Source organism: Bos taurus, chromosome 21 (genome assembly GCF_002263795.3).
Source record: "Bos taurus isolate L1 Dominette 01449 registration number 42190680 breed Hereford chromosome 21, ARS-UCD2.0, whole genome shotgun sequence".
In the NCBI taxonomy this organism is placed as follows: domain Eukaryota; kingdom Metazoa; phylum Chordata; class Mammalia; order Artiodactyla; family Bovidae; genus Bos; species Bos taurus.
Genome location: NC_037348.1, coordinates 28438722 through 28459122, shown reverse-complemented (window position 1 = coordinate 28459122; position 20401 = coordinate 28438722). Strand labels below are relative to the sequence as shown.

General features: G+C 42.4%; 1 protein-coding gene across 9 annotated transcripts in view; it reads left to right on the top strand.

The window, feature by feature from the left end:
• TJP1 (tight junction protein 1) overlaps positions 1 to 20401 on the top strand; it is a 259306-nt gene that overhangs the window by 198905 nt on the left and 40000 nt on the right. For all 9 annotated transcript variants that reach the window (XM_024982006.2, XM_024982009.2, XM_024982004.2 and 6 more), the window contains 6 exons: positions 1578 to 1702; positions 2638 to 2740; positions 12855 to 13131; positions 16243 to 16346; positions 16930 to 17098; positions 17301 to 17448. In XM_024982006.2, coding sequence (XP_024837774.1) covers positions 1578 to 1702; positions 2638 to 2740; positions 12855 to 13131; positions 16243 to 16346; positions 16930 to 17098; positions 17301 to 17448 — 926 coding nt within the window. The remainder of the gene's footprint in view (positions 1 to 1577; positions 1703 to 2637; positions 2741 to 12854; positions 13132 to 16242; positions 16347 to 16929; positions 17099 to 17300; positions 17449 to 20401) is intronic.

Sequence of the window (20401 nt, the reverse complement as noted above, 5' to 3'; positions counted from 1 at the left end):
ATTGCTTCTTGAGAAGAGTTCAGAAATCTCCCTTTAATGTTAGAATGCTCTGGAACAACTCATGGAGTTCCAAGGCTCTCTGGACATCGATGTTTTGGTGGAATTCCCCTGTGAAATATCTGTGCCTGGTATTTTTTGTGAGATAATTTCCTCATAACTATCTCTGTTTCTTCTCCAGAAATTGGGTTGTTTAAATGTAATTTCTAATAGAGTCAATTTCAATAATCTGTATTTCCTTACAAAATTTTCCATTATCTGAGTTATCCCATTTATTTGAATTTGTTCTGTAGTCTCTTACGTTTTCTCATTGCGTACTAATAGTTGTTTTCTTTCTAATATTTCCTATTTTATTTATTTTTGAAATTTGAGCCCTGTGTCTAGCTGTTTTGAAATTTGGATATTCTCTTTTTCTGAATTATACCAAAGGTATGGTTTTGCCTAGTGATTTGCTTTGTGTTATTTTGGAAACATAAATTCAGGCAGTTGCCTTTACTTTGGCCACCCAGATGTTTTTCTGTTTGTTTTTCACATTAGCCTTATTTTGGGGAGGGTGGGCGGTAGCTTTACTGCAATGTAATTCATATACTATACAATTCACCCTTTAAAATGTATAATTTAGTGACTTTTTAGTTTAGTCACAGAGCTGTAGGACCATCACCACTTTTTAAACATTTCATTACCCTAAAAAGAAATAATGTACTCATAAACCATTCCTCCCCCATCTCTCCATCCATCTCCACCACCCTCAGTTCGGTTCAGTTCAGTTGCTCAGTCGTGTCCGACTCTTTGCGACCCCATGAATCGCAGCACGCCAGGCCTCCCTGTCCATCACCATCTCCCAGAGTTCACTCAAACTCACGTCCATCGAATCAATGATGCCATCCAACCATCTCATCCTCTGTCATCCCCTTCTCCTCCTGCCCCCAATCCCTCCCAGCATCAGAGTCTTTTCCAATGAGTCAACTCTTCGCATGAGGTGGCCAAAGTACTGGAGTTTCAGCTTTAGCATCATTCCTTCCAAAGAAATCCCAGGGTTGATCTCCTTTAGAATGGACTGGTTGGGTCTCCTTCCACCACCCTGGCCCTCAGCAGATCACCAGTCTACTTTGTCTTAAACGTGTTGGTCTTTAATCTCGTATAAGAGGAATTGTATATGTGTGTGGTCTTTCGTAGTTGGCTTCCTTTAGATAGCATTGTTTTCCAGGTTCCCCATCTTGTAGCACATACCAACACTATACTCCTTTCTGTTGCAGATAAGAGTCATTTATGAATTGTTTGCCAGTGTTTGTGGTGATCATACTGGGGCACTGCCAGTTCCCTCAAGAAACCTTCTGATAAGCCAAAAGGAATTGAGAATTTCAGTGTTGAGAATTTTTAAGTGTGTGGTAGTTCTTAACATTGGCGTGGTTGGCAGTTTTCAGTTTTCTGTTCCACCCAGCATTACAATCATTAGAGCTGTGTTCCCATACCAGGATCTCTCATCCTCGTGCGTGTCTGGACAAGTGAGGAGTGTTTTGTGTAGGACTGACTGTAGACGATGACCTGATAGTGACATTTTACTCTAATTGTTACTTCAGGCTCCTGGATTTGGATTTGGAATTGCAATATCTGGTGGAAGAGATAATCCACATTTCCAGAGCGGGGAAACCTCCATCGTGATTTCAGATGTGCTGAAGGGGGGGCCTGCGGAAGGACAGCTGCAGTAAGTGTGCTTCTTTCTCCTCGTGGGCACCAGGTCACAGGTACTCTCCTGCCCTCTGCCACCAGCACATCATGCTAGTGATTCCTCTAAATTAATATGTGTTTATGCTTATCTGTCATAAATGGAAAGCTAGTTTCACTTACCTTAAGTAGGTCGCTATAAAAAATAAAGATAGTGAAAATAAAACTTGTTACTCAGTTTGGAGTAGAATCTAGCCTTCAGGAGCTGCTCACTAAGAGTCTTACCATTTCTTGTTAAGCAGGAAGATTAGCAAGATTGAAGAGAGGCAAAAAATGCACTTGCAAAAACATGAGTATGATTAGGAGGACTGAAAGAAAACTGGAAGGAGAAAGGCTTTATCTTTAAAGATAGAATAACTTTTTCCAGGCTTATGACTTAGTGTCATTGAATGCATGTAACTGTACCAGCAGAAGTCATTTTGTGTGCTATAGTACCTGATCAGGGTTTCAAGGGTGGATCAAGTGGTAAAGATTCTGCCTGCAAATGCAGGAGACCCAGGTTCGATCCGTGAATCAGGAAGATCCCCTGGAGATGGGAATGGCAACCCACTCCAGTATTCTTGCCTGGAAAATCCCATTAACAGAGGAGCCTGGCGTGCTACAGTCCAGTGGATTGCAAAGAATTGGACATGACTTGGCCACTGACCAACAACAGCAGTATACCTGTTCAATCCTTTCAGGAACCTTTGTATTAATAGGTAAATAATAAATGACCTGTGGTTAGTTACTTGCTAAACATTTCTTGTGGGTGATCTGAAAGAAAATAGTTGTACATGTTTATAATTATTGATCTGAAGATAGATTAATTAGCCCATAATGGGAATATCTTTTTAAAATCCTATCTTGAAAACTCCTTTATAAACTTATCTGTGTGATTCTGTCTAACATGTTGTTTTGATCTTTTTTTTTCTTTAGGGAAAATGACCGGGTGGCAATGGTTAATGGAGTCTCCATGGATAATGTTGAGCATGCGTTTGCTGTTCAGCAACTAAGGAAAAGTGGGAAAAATGCAAAAATAGTAAGTGTTTTTTACCTCTAACTTTATAAAGGTACCAGCTGCACTGTTGATATGTTTTTGGTGTTTGATTTCATTCTTCCCATTTAAGAAAATAAAATCTGGGACAGTAGTTCAAGTTATTTACACATAGAGCACCTCTTCTGATACTGGTGGTACGTTTTGTTACTGGTGTGTATTTTCTCAAAGCTCAGATTCCAGGATTTTTTTGGTTGTAGAGGAAGGAAGGAATTCCTGGTTAAATAATTACTTCTTTATGGCTTAATATTTCCTTTTTTTAAAAAAACACTTAAATTAGGTGAAATCTTGACATATAATCCGTTTAAAGTCTATAGCCGTATTTTTCTGTTACAGGATTTGTTTAATAGGTAAAGTTTATGTCATCCCTTAAACACATAGCGTTGCTACCTTGTTACTGTGATACAGTTTGAGGAAAGAGAGAGTGGTAAGGGTTGTTTTGTTAGAATTGTTCAGGGTACTTTTGTTGTTTTTTCGTATGTTTGCTATGCTCTTACTTCATATTTAAAGTTTTTTTTTTTTCCCCCTGTTTTTCTTGTTTTTAGTAAGAAATTAAAGTTCAGTAATCTCTCAGTCAGTCAGTCCAGTCACTCAGTCGTGTCTGACTCTTTGCAACCCCTGAACCGCAGCATGCCAGGCCTCCCTGTCCGTCACCATCTCCCGGAGTTCACTCAAACTCACGTCCATCGAGTCGGTGATGCCATCCAGCCATCTCATCCTCTGTCGTCCCCTTTTCCTCCTGCCCCCAATCCCTCTCAGCATCAGAGTCTTTTCCAATGAGTCAACTCTTCGCATGAGGTGGGCCAAAGTACTGGAGTTTCAGCTTTAGCATCATTCCTTCCAAAGAAGTCCCAGGGTTGATCTCCTTTAGAATGGACTGGTTGGATATTGCAGTCCAAGGGACTCTCAGGAGTCTTCTCCAACACCACAGTTCAAAAGCATCAATTCTTCAGCGCTCAGCTTTCAGTAACTGGCCTCAAATCACAGTTAAAACTAGGCAGTTGTGACAGAGAATGGATTTAATGTTAAAATCCTACTTTAAAAAAATTACATCTACATAGAGACTTTCCTGGCTGTTCAGTGGTTAGGACTCTGTGCTTTCACTGCAGGGCATGGGTTCAGTCCCTGGTCTGAGAACTAGGTGCCTGCACGCATGTGGCCAAAAAAATATATACATATACATGTATATTTCTACATAGAGGAGCACCTTAGCCACTTGGCTACCCTTTTCTTTTTCATTTAAACTCTGAAATGCCTGATTGAGGTTCTGTGAGGCCTTGGCTCCTGTGTATGGAGCAGAAGGCAGAGACTGTCCTGCCCTGTCCCTTGAGAACCTTCTGCTTTGCAGCAGATTGGCTGAACCACAGTGGACCCAGCAGAGTGGAGAGAGCAGCAGTGAGGAGGCCTGCCTTGGTATGACCTCTGGGAGCTGTGCTGAGAGCCAGAGGGGTGCTTCCTGAGACTGCCCTCACCCCCAGTCGGAGGCCCTGTCACTGGGTGCAGGCTGCCATGTCCACTGGTATGGACACTCTGCAGCAGTGTCCCTACTTTTCTCATGGCAGCGCTCCCAGTATTCAGTTACCGCATTCCAAATGACAGGCAGCTTCTAATGTGCAGGTGTGTTCAGAATTTTCATTGTAGTTGTGTTTTTACAGCTGTAACTCTGATGTTGTCTTAAAGTGTGGTTCATGTGCAGACTGGCTAATTGATGGTAGAGTTTTTTCACAGTTTTTATAACAACATGAGATTGTAATGTTTACAGAAGCAAATGGCTAATTTTTATAATTGTTGGTTTTTATAAATTGAGTAAGTGTTCTTTGGTTGAGTTGCTGCATATTCCAGTTGAGTACCTTAGATAAATTGAATTTTTCCTCCTGTACCTGAAGTTATGGGCTTTAGCTCCAACTTCATTCTTCTAGAATATGGAACTGTTTTATTTTTTCATGCAGAATGTTCAGTGTGTATGCCCCACATCAATAATACATCCAGGAAAATTGTTATTTGTACTCCAGACTTTCTCACCATAGCAGTGATTTATAAGAAGCAATGATTTTCTGTTATGTATTTGAAACAGCACATGTACAAAGCAACCCGAGTCCTCCTCTCACTGCTTGTCTGCGTCATTTGGGAAGGTGGAACTCATGTTGGGCAAATATTTTCGCTCTTCAGGGAGAAGCTGTAGAGGGTTGGGTGGAATTCTGTTCAGTCACCAAAGGGTAGTTGTTCAGTTCTGCATCTAAAGAGAGTGGATCATGTCATCTGTTGATGCCAAGTTTTTCATCACTGTTTGAGGATAAAGCCATAGTGTCTTACAATGTGGCCTTTCATTGCAAGAACCTCAGATGTGATATATGCTCCCCACCCTTGCCTAGTTCTGAGTAACCGGCTCCTTCCCTCCTGCTTTCTGATCTGCTAGTCTTCCTTCTTCCCTGTTCTCTTACACATTTATGGTTGTCAGTTTATATCTTTCCATTAACTAAAACCCTCCCTGGGTGTTAGGCTCAGTAAATTTCTTTTCCATTGAATTAAAATCTTAGAACTCCTTTGACAATATAACTACCATAAATATGCTTCATTTTGTTTAACAGCAGGTGAAGAGAAGATAGAAAAAGTGTTTATAGTGTACTGAACATGTATAATTTTTACTGAAATTCTGAACATACCAAAAAAAAGCATTATGAAGTGAATGGGCAGAAACTTTCCAGAGATGAGCTATGTGAACGCTCGAGTGTGTGGATGCATGGCTGTGTAGTGTCTCAGTGTATGCACACCTCACTCTTCCTCCCCCGCTTGCTCATGGGCATTTAAGTGTCCAGCTCCCACAGGTATTTTTTTTTTTTTTCCACAGGTATTTTTTAAAAGTTGTGTTGAGAATTGTTATTTTGTACCTGCTTATTCAGTTCCTTTTCTTGGGAGTGGCTTTTTGGAGTCAGGTGGCATGAATGACTTGAGCTACGTGGGTTGCTGTTTTGCCAGTCAGAGAACCAGTAAGGTTTTGAGAGTCCAGTTTCATCAGCCCTTGACGTCTCTGCCAAGCTGATGGACTAAACTTACATCAAATGAGGCGTCTTATCTTTTTTTTTTTTTGGCCGTGCCTGATCTTCATTGCTGCTCGGGCTTTTCTCTAGTTGGGGTGAGTGGAAGCTACTCGCTAGTTGTGGTGCACAGCTTTCTCATTGCAGTGGCTTCTCTCGTTGTGTCAAATGAGGATTTTTAAATTACAGGTGGATTTGATTATCATGTGGTGTGTATATTTCCCATAATGTTCCTTTGCCTGTTCCTATCCTTTGCTCTTCCATCGTGATGCTGTCACACTAGTGTTTCTATATTAAGGTGATTAGCCTTTGTTGTATATACAGCATACATTGTTTTTCCAATTATTTTTTCAGTGTGTATAAGTTTATGGTATTTTTTGGTTTGTTTTTCTGTCACCTTGTTTCGTCATGGAAATGTTTTCATTTTTATCCGGTCCTATCTGTCAGACTTTTACTTGACTCTGCCTTTGGTGCTTACGAAAGTCTAAGCGTTTGGTGCTTAGCAGAGTTATGAGTGTATATCTTGTGTTTTATTCTGGTACCTATGAAATTTCATTATTTTATTTTATATTTGAATCTTTTATTCAGCTAGGCTGTTTTGAAGTAAGCATTTTCCCCCAATTTTTTTGTCAAAATTTTCACAGTTGGGACTTCCTGGCAGTTCAGTGATTAAGGCTTGTTAGCCTTCCAGTGCAGGGGGTGAGGAAGGGGTCAGTCCTTGGTCAGGGAACTAAGATGCCACATGCCTTGAAGCCATGAAACCAAATCATAAAACAGAAGCAAGACTGTAACAAATTCAGTAAAGATTTTAAAAATGGTCCTCATCAAAAAAAAAAAAAAACCTGAGAAAATATTTGTGTTAAAATCAGGCATGATCAGCAAGCCTTTGTGGGTTTATTCATAGTATAAATGGAGAATCATAGCAGGATTGGATATTTTTCAGTGAGTTAAATACTTACTGGGTGCAAATACTTCTCAGGGAACTTGAATTTCAGCAGGCTCCATGGGGAGGTACACATAATCATCAGCATAATGCACATAACCAGAGATGGAGAGGGCTTCAGGTGCAGATTTCAGAGGAGTGGTGTACACTCAACTCTCCTGGGGGAATGATAGGGAAAGCTTTGAGGACTCCGTTGGTTACTTTGTTTTTGTTTGTATTGTGTGTGTGTGTGTGCGCGCGCGCGTGTGCACGCACTATGTAACTTCAGTCCTGTCCAACTCTGTGACCCTATGGACTGTATGTAGCCCACCAGGTTCCTCTGTCCATGGGATTCTCTGAGCATGCATACTAGTGTGAATTGCCATGCCCTCCTCCAGGGGATCTGTCTAACCTACGGTTTGAACCTGCATCTCCTGCGTTGCAGGCAGATTCTTTACCCACTGAGCCACCTGGGAAGCCCTGTTGATATCTTGTTATTGTTGTTGTTCAGTTGCTAAGTTGTGTCTGACCCGTTGCTACCCCATGGACTGTAGCCCACTAGGCTTTCCTGTCCTTCACCATCTCCCAGTTTGCTCAAACTTATGTCCATCCAGTCGGTGATGCCATCCAACCATCTCATCCTCTGCCACCCTCTTTTTCTCCTGCCTTCAATCTTTCCCAGCATCACAGTCTTTTCTAGTGAGTCAACTCCTCATATGAGGTAGCAAAATTATTGGAGCTTCAGTATCACTCCTTTCAATAAGTATTAAGGGTTGATTTCCTTTAGGATTGACTGGTTTGATCTCCTTGGTTTCCAAGGGACTCTTAAGAGTCTTCTCCAGTACCACAGTGTAAAGGCATCAGTTCTTCAGTGCTCAGCCTTCTTTATGGTCCAACTTGCACATCCATACGACTACTGGAAAAACCATAGCTTTGACAATATGGACCTTTGTCCGCAAGGTGACATCTCTGCTTTTTAATGATGCTGTCTAGGTTTTCCATAGCTTTTCTTCCAAGGAGCAAACGTTTTTAAATTTCAAGGCTGTAGTCACCATCTACAGTGATTTTGGAGCCCAAGAAAATAAAATCTGTTACTGTTTCCATTTTTCCCCATCTATTTGCCATGAAGTGATGGGACTGGATTCCATGATCTTAGTCTTTTGAATGTTGAGTTTTAAGCCAACTTCCTCACTCTCTTCTTTTTCCTCTCCTCATCAAGAGGCTCTTTAGTTCTTCACTTTGTGTCATTAGGGTGGTGTCATCTGCATATCTGAGGTGGTTGATATTTCTCCCAGCAATCTTGATTCCAGCTTGTGATTCATCCACAAGCTGGATGGATATGATTATACCTTACTAGGGAGCAGTTGACGATCAAAGTGCTAACAGAATAGCTTCTAATACCAAATGTAGGAGATGGAAATAGAGGCGAAACTCAGGAAGGCCGTTAGGGGTGCCTTACAGGAGATGTGGCCGAGAAGGGCTCAGCAGGGCGGTACTGGGAGCAGCAGTGCTGGCGCCTTTCCTGTGTTCAGCACAGGCCTCAGCTGCCTGTCCTTTCCACATGCTAGCATCTTGCTCCTTGCTGACCTTCAGCTTCAATGTTATTCCCTCCGAGAGGCCTTCTCGGATCACTCTTAGTGGTCAAAAGGTATTGTATTAAGTGTGGAGCAGCCCTTTGAATAAAGTTAGTCACAAAAAGAAGAGAAAAGATGATGACTTGGAAATGAGTAGCACATGCATATGCCAGTTAGTAGGCAGAGGACAGGCTGGAGGTAAATAGGGTGGTACCTGGGGCAGGGAGTGGTAAATGATGAGGAAAGGTCATGCAGGAGGGGAGGGATAAGAATAAGCTCTTCTGAAAGGGTGTTGCTCATGAGGAGGAAGGATGGACTTGTCTTTGAGACCAGGAAGGAAGACTAAATAAATGAAATACTGAAAACATGTAGGCGTGGAGGGGATGTGAAGTGACTGATCTCTGCAAATCAGCCCAGATGCATGATGTCTCAGAGAACGGTCTGGGGCAGCCTTGTTAGTCGATTCCACAGAATCTAAGGCAGCTAGAGGTAGATGAGAGGATTGCAGAAGAAATGAAAGGATTCTCTGAAGTAAGATGAATTTGTAGAGGATGATGTCATCATAGAGTGGGGGGGTTCGGCCACCCAGAGGGGACCTAGCACAGGATCAGAGTTTGTCCTCATACACGACAAGCCTTATTGAGACACAGGTGACAGCTAACACTGTGCAAGTTGAAGGGGTGCAGCAGGCTGATGTGGCTTCACGGAATGATGACCATGGTATGTGTAGTAAGCATCCATCACCTCATAGAGATACAAGATTAAAGGAATAGAAAAGATTTTTTTTCTTTGAGGTGAAAACTCTTACAATTTAGTCTTATCAACTTTAATTATATTTGTTATGTTGTCCATGACACCCCTACTACTCATTTATCTTATAAAGGGAAGCTTAACACTTTCTGATTTTCTTCATCCAATCCCCCACCCCCACCACCTCTATAACCACAAGTCTGACCTCTTTTTCTATAAATTTGTTTGTTTTGGGAGTATAATTGACCTACAACACTGTGTTAGTCCCTGTTTAACAACACAGTGATTCTGTATTTCTCTACATTTCAAAGTCACCAAGATAAGTCTAGCTACATTATGTCACTACACAAAGGGATTGCACAGTTACTGTGTTTCCCACACCATACATTTCACACCCATGACCCATTTATTTTGCAACTGAAGTTTGTACCTCTTGGTTTCTCTCTTCTGTTTCTCTCCTCCTCTGGCAACCACCCATTTCTTCACTGTATCTGTAACTCCATCTTTATCTTGTTAGGTTTGTTCATCTGTTTTTTTAGATTCCACATATTATTTCACTTAATATAATGCCCTCCCGGTCCATTCATGTTGTTGCAAATGGCACATTATTTTCATGGCTGAGTAGTATTCGTGTGTGTGTGTGTGTGTGTGTGTGTATCAAATCTTCATCAATTAATCTATTGATGGATACTTGCATTGCCTCTGTTTCTTAGATATTGTAAATAATGCTGCAGTGAACATAGGAGTGCAAATGTCTTCTCTCTTTTCTTATTTTATTTTGGCCTTGTGGCATGTGGGATCTTAGTTACCCGGCCAGGGATTGAACTTGAGCCTCCTGGTGTGGAAGGTGGAGCCCTAACCACTGGACCACCAGGGGGTTTCCATAAACATCTTTTCTGTTCAGTGTTTTGTTTGGATAAATAGGAGTTGAATTTGCTGGATCATATGGTAGTTCTATTTTTAATTTTTTGAGATGGGTTATGCTATTTTCTGTCGTGGCTGCACCAGGTTACATTCCCACTAGCAGACCACGAGTACTTCCCTTTGCTCCACACTCGTGCTAGTTTCTCCCTCATCAACGCTTGTCATTTGCCCTTGTTTTTTTAATAATCGCTATTCTAACAGGTGGGAGGTGATAGCCCATTGTGGTTTTGATTGCCATTTCCCTGAGTGTTAGTAATATTGAGCATGTTTTCGTGTGCCTGTTAGCCATCTATATGTCTTCTTCCAAAAGATGTCTATTCAGATCCTTTGCCCAGTTTTCAATCGAGTTACTGATTTATGTATTTGTTGATACTGAGTTTTGTAAGATTTTGGTATATTTTGGATATTAACCCCTTGTGGGTCATGTCATTTGCAAATGTCTTCTCCCATTTCATCAGCAGCCTTTTCGTTTTGATGATTGTTAACTTCACTGTGTAAAAGCTTTTTAGTTGGATGTAGTTCCATTTGTTTATTTTTGTTCTTCTTTCCCTTGCCTGAAGAGGCAGATACATGTACTGCCTGTGTTTTCTTCTAGGAGTTTTATGGATTCAGATCTTATATTTAAATCTTATATCCATTTTGAGTTTATTTTTTGTGTGTGGTGTGAAAGAGTAGTCCAGTGGAATCCTTGTACATGTAGATGTCCTGTTTTCCCAGCACCATTTATGGAGGAGGCTATATATTCTTGCCTCCTTTGTCAAGGATGAATCACCCGTGTCAGTCTGGATTCATCTTCTGGGCTTCCTGTTCTGTTCTAGTGATTAATGTGTCAGTTTTGGTGGTAATACCATGCTGTTTTGATGGCTGTAACCATGTAGTGTAGTTTGAGATCTGGACACATGTTGCCTCCAGCTTTATTCTTCATTTTCAGGATTATTTCTGGGTTGGTTGGTTTGTTTTTCTATTCAGTCTTTTGTTTTTCCATACACATTTTAGAGTTACTTGTTCTGTGGAAAATGCCACTGGTATTTTGAGAGGGATTACATTTGGTAAGTAGATTGCTTTGGGTGGTGTGATTGTGTTAACATTAATTCTTCCAGCCCATGAACTTGTAGCTTTCCACGTTTGCCTCTTGTCTTTAGTTTCTTGCATCTGTGTCTTTCTATTTTCCAAATTAGGTCTTTTATCTCCTTAGTTAGATTGTCTCCCAGGAATTTTATTTTCTGATGTAATTTATAAATGGGATTGTTTTCTTAATTTCTCTTTCTGATAGTTTGTTGTTAGTGTATAGAAATGCAACAGATTTCTGTGTATTAGTTTTTTATTCTGCAACTTTGCTGAACTTATTGATGAGCTCTGGTAGTTTATTGGTGGTGTCTTTAGGATTTTCTTTGTGGTATCATGTCATCCTCACACATCAACAGGTTCCTACTTCCTTTCCAGTTTGGATTTCTTTTTCTTGTCTGATTACTGTAGCTAGGACTTCCAGTAGTACTTTGAGTAAAAGAGTGACAGTGGGGATCCTGGTCTTAGAGAAAATGCTCTCAGCTTTACACCACTGAATATGATGTTAGCTGTGAGCTTATATATGACCTTTTTCATGTGAGCTGTGTTCCCTCTATATGCACTTAGTTGAGTTTTTTTTTTTTTTTTTCTTTTCAATCATACATGGATGTCAGATTTTATTAAAAAGCTCCATGGCCAGGGGTCCTGGTGTCAGCCTGCTGGTGGGTAGAACTGGGTGGCTGGCTGTGTGGCCAGGGGTCCTGGTGTTGGCCTGCTGGTAGATGGAGTCAGGATCCTGTGTGTCCAGGACTAGTGCCCAGGGTAGCCAGGCTGGTCCTGGGGTCTCTGGCCACAGGGTCCTGAAAGTATAGGGACTGGTGCTGGCCTTCTGGAGCGGCTAGGTCCTGACTTAGCAGGCTCAGGGCTGTGGTGTCCTGGGGCTGCAGAAAATCATTCAAACACCCAAGCCTGACATCTTGTCAAACTTGGGAAGAAGGCTGTTGAAACTAGGAGGGAGTTGATGGATTTAGGAGAATAGGAGGTCATGGAGGAGTCAGAAACAAGATGGACAGGTAAGAGTTTTAGTAGATGATGGTGTCAGAAGTAGAAGACAGGAGTGTTCCCCAAGGAGATCTTGCAGATCTCTGATGAGAGCACGTGTACACAGTGTGGGGAGACAGGGTCCAGGCCAGGGAGTAGGCGGCCCCTTTGTGAGCAGACAGTGCACACAGACCTTGATCTTCCGGAAAGTGAGGGAAAGAAATGGACAGGGAAACTTAATCACCACCAGAGCCAGCCAGGAGAAAAAGCCGAAAGACGTTCATACCTGGACCAGAAGGTACACATTTTGGAGAGAGAATCTGAGAGCAGTTTATATTGATAAAGTATCATGAAGTTATTAGCTCCAGCATACTCGTCCAGTGTTAGTGTGGAGGTGCAGTGAATTTGCCTCTTAGAGTTCCCACAGGACACTTGCGGTCCTTGGTCCTGATGGATTCTGAAGCTTGTAAGGAATGGAGTTGGGCCTGCAGTGGTTTGGTAGCTCTGTGGGATGCTCAGTAGTGTTAAGGGTACAGCACTCCTGCCTTTATTCAGACCACTAGCAGTTACTAGTTCCCCTTTAAGCTTGTGATTATTACACGTAGAAGGTGTTCTGAATTAAATAAAAACTTTATTAGCCCTCGATTCCAATGTGCTTCTTAACCAGATCTTTTACCAGTAAAGCAGGAAAGATAACCAGTATGGAAATGTGTTTCTTAGTAATTGGTTATATTTATGTATTATGTCTGTTATTCATAATTAATATGAGACCAGAAAAATGTGATTTTCCTCTCCGAAGAACTGAAGGTGCATCTGTCAACTCATACTGTCCCCTTTCTTATTTGTAGACCATTCGAAGGAAGAAGAAAGTTCAGATCCCAGTAAATCGTCCTGATCCTGAGCCTGTGTCTGAGAACGAAGAGGACAGTTACGACGAGGAAGCGCATGACCCGAGAAGTGGCCGTGGGGCCCTGGCAAACAGGAGGAGCGAGAAGAGCTGGGGCCGAGATAGGAGTGCCAGTCGGGAGAGGAGTCTGTCCCCGCGGTCTGACAGGCGGTCTGTAGCCTCCAGTCAGCCTGCTAGACCCACCAAAGTCACCCTGGTGAAGTCCCGGAAGAATGAAGGTATTTTCTGCCAATCTAGCCTTTTCACATGAGAATTTTAAGACTGATTTTAATGAGAAGTAAATTTGCTGTCTCTTGACATCTTTGCTCTGTTGTCCTTTGTTATCTTTGTTCTTGTGTCCTTTTGCTTATTAAAAGCACATCCTGTTACTGCAGGCCTCAGGGGTTGTCAGTTTCCTCCTCTTTTTTGTTGTAGCAGATAACGTGTCCAGTAGGGGTGTTAGGTTAGCTCTGTGAGTAGGAGGTGCCCTGCCGTCCTTGCACCAGTTGCAGCGCAGTGTTGACTTCGTGGTCAGGCTCGGGTTGGGCTGAGTCATGGCTGCATCCGCGTCCCGCAGAGAGCGCTGGCTGGGGAGGGGGGCAGCTTGCTGCCCCAGATGGAGAGCTGGGATGCTACTCTAAGGAAAGGACGCAGCTGTCAAAACTCTGTGGCTGCAGCCTGGCTGCTTGCCCTCAGGTAGTCACAGTCCATACCGGAAGAGTCTGGTGGGCGCCTCGCAGCACTGCTGTGGGTGTGTCTCTCCCACACAGGAAAGCACTGTGTGACAGCTTTGACGAAAAGGCGCAATAGTCTCTCCAGCTTTGCTTTGATTTGCTTTCCCGAAACCTGAAGCATCCCCTCCTCACAGCTCCTGCTCCCTTGTCCACGAACTTCTTAGTCAGACGGTCTGTGTTCAGAAATGCTGCTTCTCGTTCACCACGCACGCTTCAGCCCCCTCTCTGTACCTGCTCCCAGGACTAGTCACTGCCCCCCACTTCAGTATCTGGTGGGTGCTCTGGTATCTGCTCCTGGAACTGGTCACACTGAATCCAGTAGGAATTTCCAGTCTGTATCTTACCTTTTCAGCACCATTTCATAGTTCACCACTCCATTTTTTCATGTTTTCTTTTGGCTTCTGCAATGCTGCGGGTGTCAGGGCTTCCCCCACCTTCTGTAGCCTTGGCAAGCTCATTATATTCATCCTACCTTCCAGTGTTCTGTGAATTTTTTCCTGGGGTGTTGAGGAGCTCTCATGATGGTGCAGCTCCTTCCCCACGCCTGTGTGCACCCCAGGGTCCCGGCTGGCTCAGACCTGTTCACTGAAGCGTCCTCCATGGCCCTCAGACTCAGCACATCTCCAGCAAAACTCCCGTGTCCCTCTTGGAATGTTTCCTCATGTTTCTTACACAGTAGCCCATTGATTGTCCTTCTGCACCTGGTGTCTCAGGCCAGCCACACTCACTGTGGCATGATTACCTGCGCCGCTGTCTGCTCGGCTTCCCTGTGTCTGCTGAGTGTGCAGCCGCCCTGCTGTCCTGCTCCTCCCTTCTCCACCCCCACCCCTCATCCAGGCCACCAGCACCTTCTCTTCTCCCATCGTTGCTGACATGTGATAAACAGTATGTGTTAGTATGTAAAGTTGTGTATATCTGAGGTATGCAGTGTGATGCTTGAGGTGCATACACACTAGAAAATGATCACTACTGTCAAGTCAACCCACATGGGTTTTGGCGGTGGGGTGGTGGGGCTCACTGAGGAGCACCACACCGCCCTTTCTTAACTGGACTCACTCACCCTTGTGAGCTCGTCCCTGGGGCTCCTGTTGGTTCTGCTCCTTGGGTTACAGGGCCTCTGGGGCGCTGCTGTGCCTGACTCTACCTACACTTAGGCTTCATCAAACTTGCCTCGTCTTCCTTCATGCCTTCTGCTGTGTCTGTTTTTAGCCATTCTGTTTGTGCCACTGCCCCCCCCCCCCCCACACACACACACACACAACCTCACTCTTCAGCTTTAGTGGCAGTGTTTCTTAGATGGAGCGTCAGCTTTAGTGTTTGCTTCTCGGGGCCGAGGGGGAGGTGCCCTCTGTGACCCTCCCCTGGCACAGAGTGCTGTACTGCCTGGTCTGAGCTCCACCGAAGCTGGACTGCGGTGACATCCTTTCCCTGCTGCCAGAGCACGGGGCTGCCTCTTGCTGCTTTTCTCTGTAGAGCCTCCCACGTCCTTCATATTTACCAGAGAAATACTTGGGATAAATGATTCTTTCATATACAGGAAATATTTCAGAGTCATCTCTGTATGGGCCATTTATAATTTTTTTTCCCATTTATAATTTTTAAATCCTAAATAAGGACAGTCTTTTAATCAACACTTTATTTCTGAGAGATATGATGACTGTTTCTGAAGCACAGAGTAGACTGTGTAGATTCTGTAAAGTCTTTTTTTTTTTTTTTTTGTCCCAGTTATTTCTGTTTGTCAACACTCTTTGTATATTTACCTTAAGTTAAACTGTAACTTTGATGTAGCTTCTAAAAGCCTGAGTAGCAAGTCTTAGCCCACCTTAAAAATAACACTTATTTCCCTTCTATTTTTCTTGCTCCCAGTTAGATTCCTAATACAACCAGGAGCAATCTTGTTCCTATAGACATTATACTGATTGTATATTGTTCTAATTTTAAAAAAATAGTCCATCGCTCTGCAGGCCCCTGGATGGGTTTTTGGACTCTGCTGGTAATATCTTTAGTTCTGACTGCTCCCCTGCCCACAGGTCCTGTTCCTGCTGCTGCATCCTGGGTGCTCTGCTGGCTGCTGGAAGGACTGGCATCCTTAACTGCTCCCCTCTCTGCTCGGCTCCTTCCAGGCCCTAGTTCTAGTGGCTCGTGCTGATGTTCTGCATATGCCTCTCGGAGTTGGATGGGTTTAGGACCCAAAATCCTCTTCTGTAGGAACTGGGGGAAACAAAAATTGTATACACATGGTAATACAAGTCATCACTAAAATCATTGAGCTTCCCAGGGTATTTGTTTTCAGAATTGTTATCATTAAACTTTCCAAGAACCTGGTGCATCAGCCTGACAGGTCAGAGGGGATGGTCTTCTCTTCAGTCCTCTCTCTCTGCACAGTGAGGGCATGAGTGTCAGTCTGCTGTTGGACCACGGACTTGCCCTGTGCTTTCACACTGATGGTGACAACTTCTGATGACACGAGGAAATGTCTTCTTTGCAGGAAGGCCAATAACTTATTGATTGTACTTAAAAACTTTCTTTATGCAGTGATTATTTGTTTCATACTTTTAAACTCTATTTAAGTGTCTTGGGATTTTACACTAAAGACATTTAAATATATTATTTCAGAATATGGTCTTCGATTGGCCAGCCATATATTTGTGAAGGAAATTTCACAAGATAGTTTGGCAGCAAGAGATGGCAATATTCAAGAAGGCGATGTTGTATTGAAGGTATAGTCATGTTCTTAACATTTTGATGAACTGCAATAGAAACAAGTTCTAGTGTGACCACATAGCTCCTTTTCATATTTGAATGGATTTTTCCAAGAAGAATTAGAAATCAGTATTTGGGGGACGGTATAGCCTGCCATGACTGTTACTGCATGTCAAGACTGATGCTTTTCTTTGGGCGTTGTGTTGTCCTGGAGAATTAATAGCTCCAGAAGCATATTATTCACTAACAGGAGTTACTTTGTAGACAGATTTGCCTGTTGTTCCACTTTAAGTGGTTTTGATGACTCCTCCAGATGTTACTGAAATGTCAGCTTTATTGGTTTGCTCATAAGTCACAGAAAGTGACCAGGAAGAGGTAGAGGGTGTGATGTGGGCTCCTCTGGCAGAGCAGCTGTGTAGTGAGTGTAGTGAAGGTTTATCATTTCGGGAAGGAGTACTTTGATAGTTTAGGAAAGTGTAAAGGGAATATTTTAGCTCTCAGAGCAAGCCTGGGAGCAGCTGAGATATTGCTGTCCATGTCTAAGTTAATGCTTGTATTTTTGTCATTTAGCTTCAAACTACAGTTTCTTTTCTGTTGCAGATAAATGGTACCGTGACGGAAAACATGTCACTGACAGATGCGAAGACGCTGATCGAGAGGTCTAAGGGCAAGTTAAAGATGGTGGTTCAGAGAGATGAGCGGGCTACCCTGCTGAATGTCCCTGACCTTTCTGACAGCATCCACTCTGCTGACGCCTCCGAGAGGGACGGTGAGTGTGGTTCTGTTTCTAGAGACCCTCAAGGTGATCTGTTGCTTAAAGTGGGAAGGTCGGACATGTTTGAGTTTAAGTTAATGCTTAAATCCACCATTGTATGGGAAATTGTATTTAGTAATTTATTTCCTTTATCATTGGAGTGCCTTATATTTTACTATAATCTTGGGAAAATAAACAGCACCCTTTTGTTTAACAGATATTTCAGAAATCCAGTCACTGGCATCAGACCATTCAGGTCGATCCCACGACCGGCCTCCCCGTCACAGCCGCTCTCGGTCTCCTGACCAGCGGTCCGAGCCTTCTGACCATTCTAGACACTCTCCACAGCAGCCCAGCAGTGGCAGGTAATCACTCTCTGTTGTGTAAAGTAAAACAGTGGTGTGTGTGCTTGATGCATGCTTCTGGTTTTGCTTAGAAATAAAACTAGAAGATAGATTTTCTTTTGATTACTTAAATTTGCTTTGTGTTTCTCCATCAGTTTATGTATTTCTTACCTGGAATAACAGAAGTCAGTCAAAAATGTTTTAGGTATGTGATCCAAATCTTGTCACCACTCACCTCTGTCTTAGTGGCTCAAAACTACTGTAGATAGTATGTAAATGAATGGACATGGCTGTTTTCCAGTAAAACTTTATTTTTAAAAATACAGTTGGCTCTTGGCTGCAGTTTGCTTAGCTACTGCATTAGAAGATGCTAACAAGTTTTAGGACAAATTAAATGTGTATGGTAGTATCTTTTAGTGGAGATTAACCTGGACTTTTGTTTTTCCCTTTAAAGTACACTGTGTGGTATTTATTTACGTCAAAGGGTCTGCCATGCTAGTATTATGTGACTTACCTGAGTTTATGTTCTGAGGGGGCCACATGCACATTTGAGAATCTGAAAAAAAAAGATGATCTTTCTCTCCAGAAAGATGCACATTCACAGATACATGTAGCATTTTATGTAAGATTTCTGGACGTGCTCAGGGCTCTGTTGGCCAACAGTGGACCTAGGTTTTAGCAGCAGTCCACGTGGAGCTCTTCTGTGTGCACTTAGTCAAGTCCAGAGCTGACCAGTTTAAGATTCACTGTGATTGTTTGTGACTGACTTGCATGAAGGTGGTGTTCACCTAAGCCATGAAATCACTAAAATTGCCAAGAGAAACAAGAGATAGAATGCCCAGAAGTGGATACAGCGAGTGTTTCCCAAGGATGCTGAGGAAACAAATGAGAAGTACCTCCCGGAAGAGAGCTTTCCTGAAGACTTTCAGAAATCACCCTGACACAGTTGTTGCACACTGCTGATTTTAGCTATTTGTGAATCTGATTCTTTCTGAATTTCAGATTTTAGATTTATAAATTGTATTAACCCTGATCTTTGTAATTAACATTATAATGATTTTTTAAGGAATATTATAGTACGTTACATGCAAAACTGACTAATAACCGATTACTAATTTTAACTGCTGTACATTAACATCTTAATTCTGAAAATCTTGCTGACATGGCGCATCCCTTACCTGGAAAAGGACGGCTGCCCGCAGCACATACACAGCAATAGAGCTGACACCCAGATGAGTCATGGGGCGTGGTGCAGTCCTAACACAGTTCTCTCTCCTAGAAGCCAGGCTAGCAGCAAGCAGTTTGGACATGATTTTCCTTTAAAAAGAAAGAAAGAAAGACTCATGAAAATTTTGGCCATTTGTATCTATTGTAACCAAATTCTAAACTTTAGATAGGTCTTTTTAGTACCTACATTTTTTTCATTTAGATTTCCTAAATATTTGGCATCTGTAACTTTAAATGTTGAAGAGGGTTAAAAAAATTTTTTTTTAGGTGTCTTCCTATTATATTGGAGTGTTTTACTTCTCTTGAGAGCCTCAAGTATTCTTATAGGTGACACCAGTTATATGAGATCTTTGAAAAGTATAGAATCTTGGGCCTGCTTCTGAGTTCATCTGGGATGGAGGCAGGGAATAATACTTTAAGTTTCTAATATAATAGCATTCTCTTCTGCATGTTACCACATAGCAGATCCTAAGGAGAAGACAGTATTTTGGCTACAGAAGACAAAAAGTCTGCAGATTTATTTTCATGTTTGTGCTGATAATATAATTCCTGAAACTTTAACCTGCCTAAAGGCAGGATGAAAAAATAGTACCAGTTGCTTAAAGGTTTTATTTCCTCCATAAAGTTACTATTAAAATCCAAACAACTGTGCAATTTTAATTTAGAGTGTCCTTGCATTTTGAGAAACACTTTAGATATCAGTTCAGTCACTCAGTCATGTCTGACCTTTGCGACCTCAGGGATTGCAGCACTCCAGGCTTCCCTGTCCATCACCAGCTCCCAGAGTTTGCTCAGACTCATGTCCGTCAGTCAGTGATGACATCCAACCATCTCATCCTCTGTCGGCTTCTTCTCCTCCTGCCTTCAATCTTTCCCAGCATCTTTTCCAACGAGTCTGTTCTTTGCATCTGGTGGCCAAAGTATTGGGAGTTTCAGCTTCAGCATCAGTCCTTCTGATGAAGATTCAGGACAGATTTCCTTTAGGATGGACTGGTTGGATCTCCTTGCAGTCCAAGGGACTCTCAAGAGTCTTATCCAACACTACAGTTCAAAAGCATCATTTCTTCGGTGCTCAGCTGTCTTTATAGTCCAACTCTCACATCCATACATGACTATTGGGAAAACCATAGCTTTGTCTAGACAGACCTTTGTTGGCAAAGTAATGTCTCTGCATTTTAATATGCTGTCTAGGTTGGTCATAACTTTTCTTCCAAGGAGCAAGCGTCTTTTAATTTCATGGTTGCAGTCACCATCTGCAGTGATTTTGGAGCCCCCCCAAAATAAAGTCTGACACTGTTTCCCCATCTGTTGGCCATGAAGTGATGGGACCGGATGCCATGATCCTAGTTTTCTGAATGTTGAGTTTTAAGCCAATTTTGTAATTCTCCTCTTTCACTTTCATCAAGAGGCTCTTTAGTTCCTCATTGCTTTCTGACATAATGGTGGTGTCATCTGCATATATGAGATTATTGGTATTTCTCTTGGCAGTCTTGATTCCAGCATGTGTTTCATCCGTCTTTAGATATAGTATGAGAGTAAAATCCTAGTATAAAAAACACCATGGAACGTCCTTGTGTTGTTTAAACAGATGCTTTTGTTTTACAAATGTTATAATTCTGCAGTTTAAAAAGTGATAGAAAAAGACAAGTGAGAAAAGTTTGTTTAGTGTGTAAAACACTACTGCCTCCCGTGGATTTCTGAATATCTCTGTGTTTGTAAGACTGCAGTTACCTGCAGAGAATAGTAA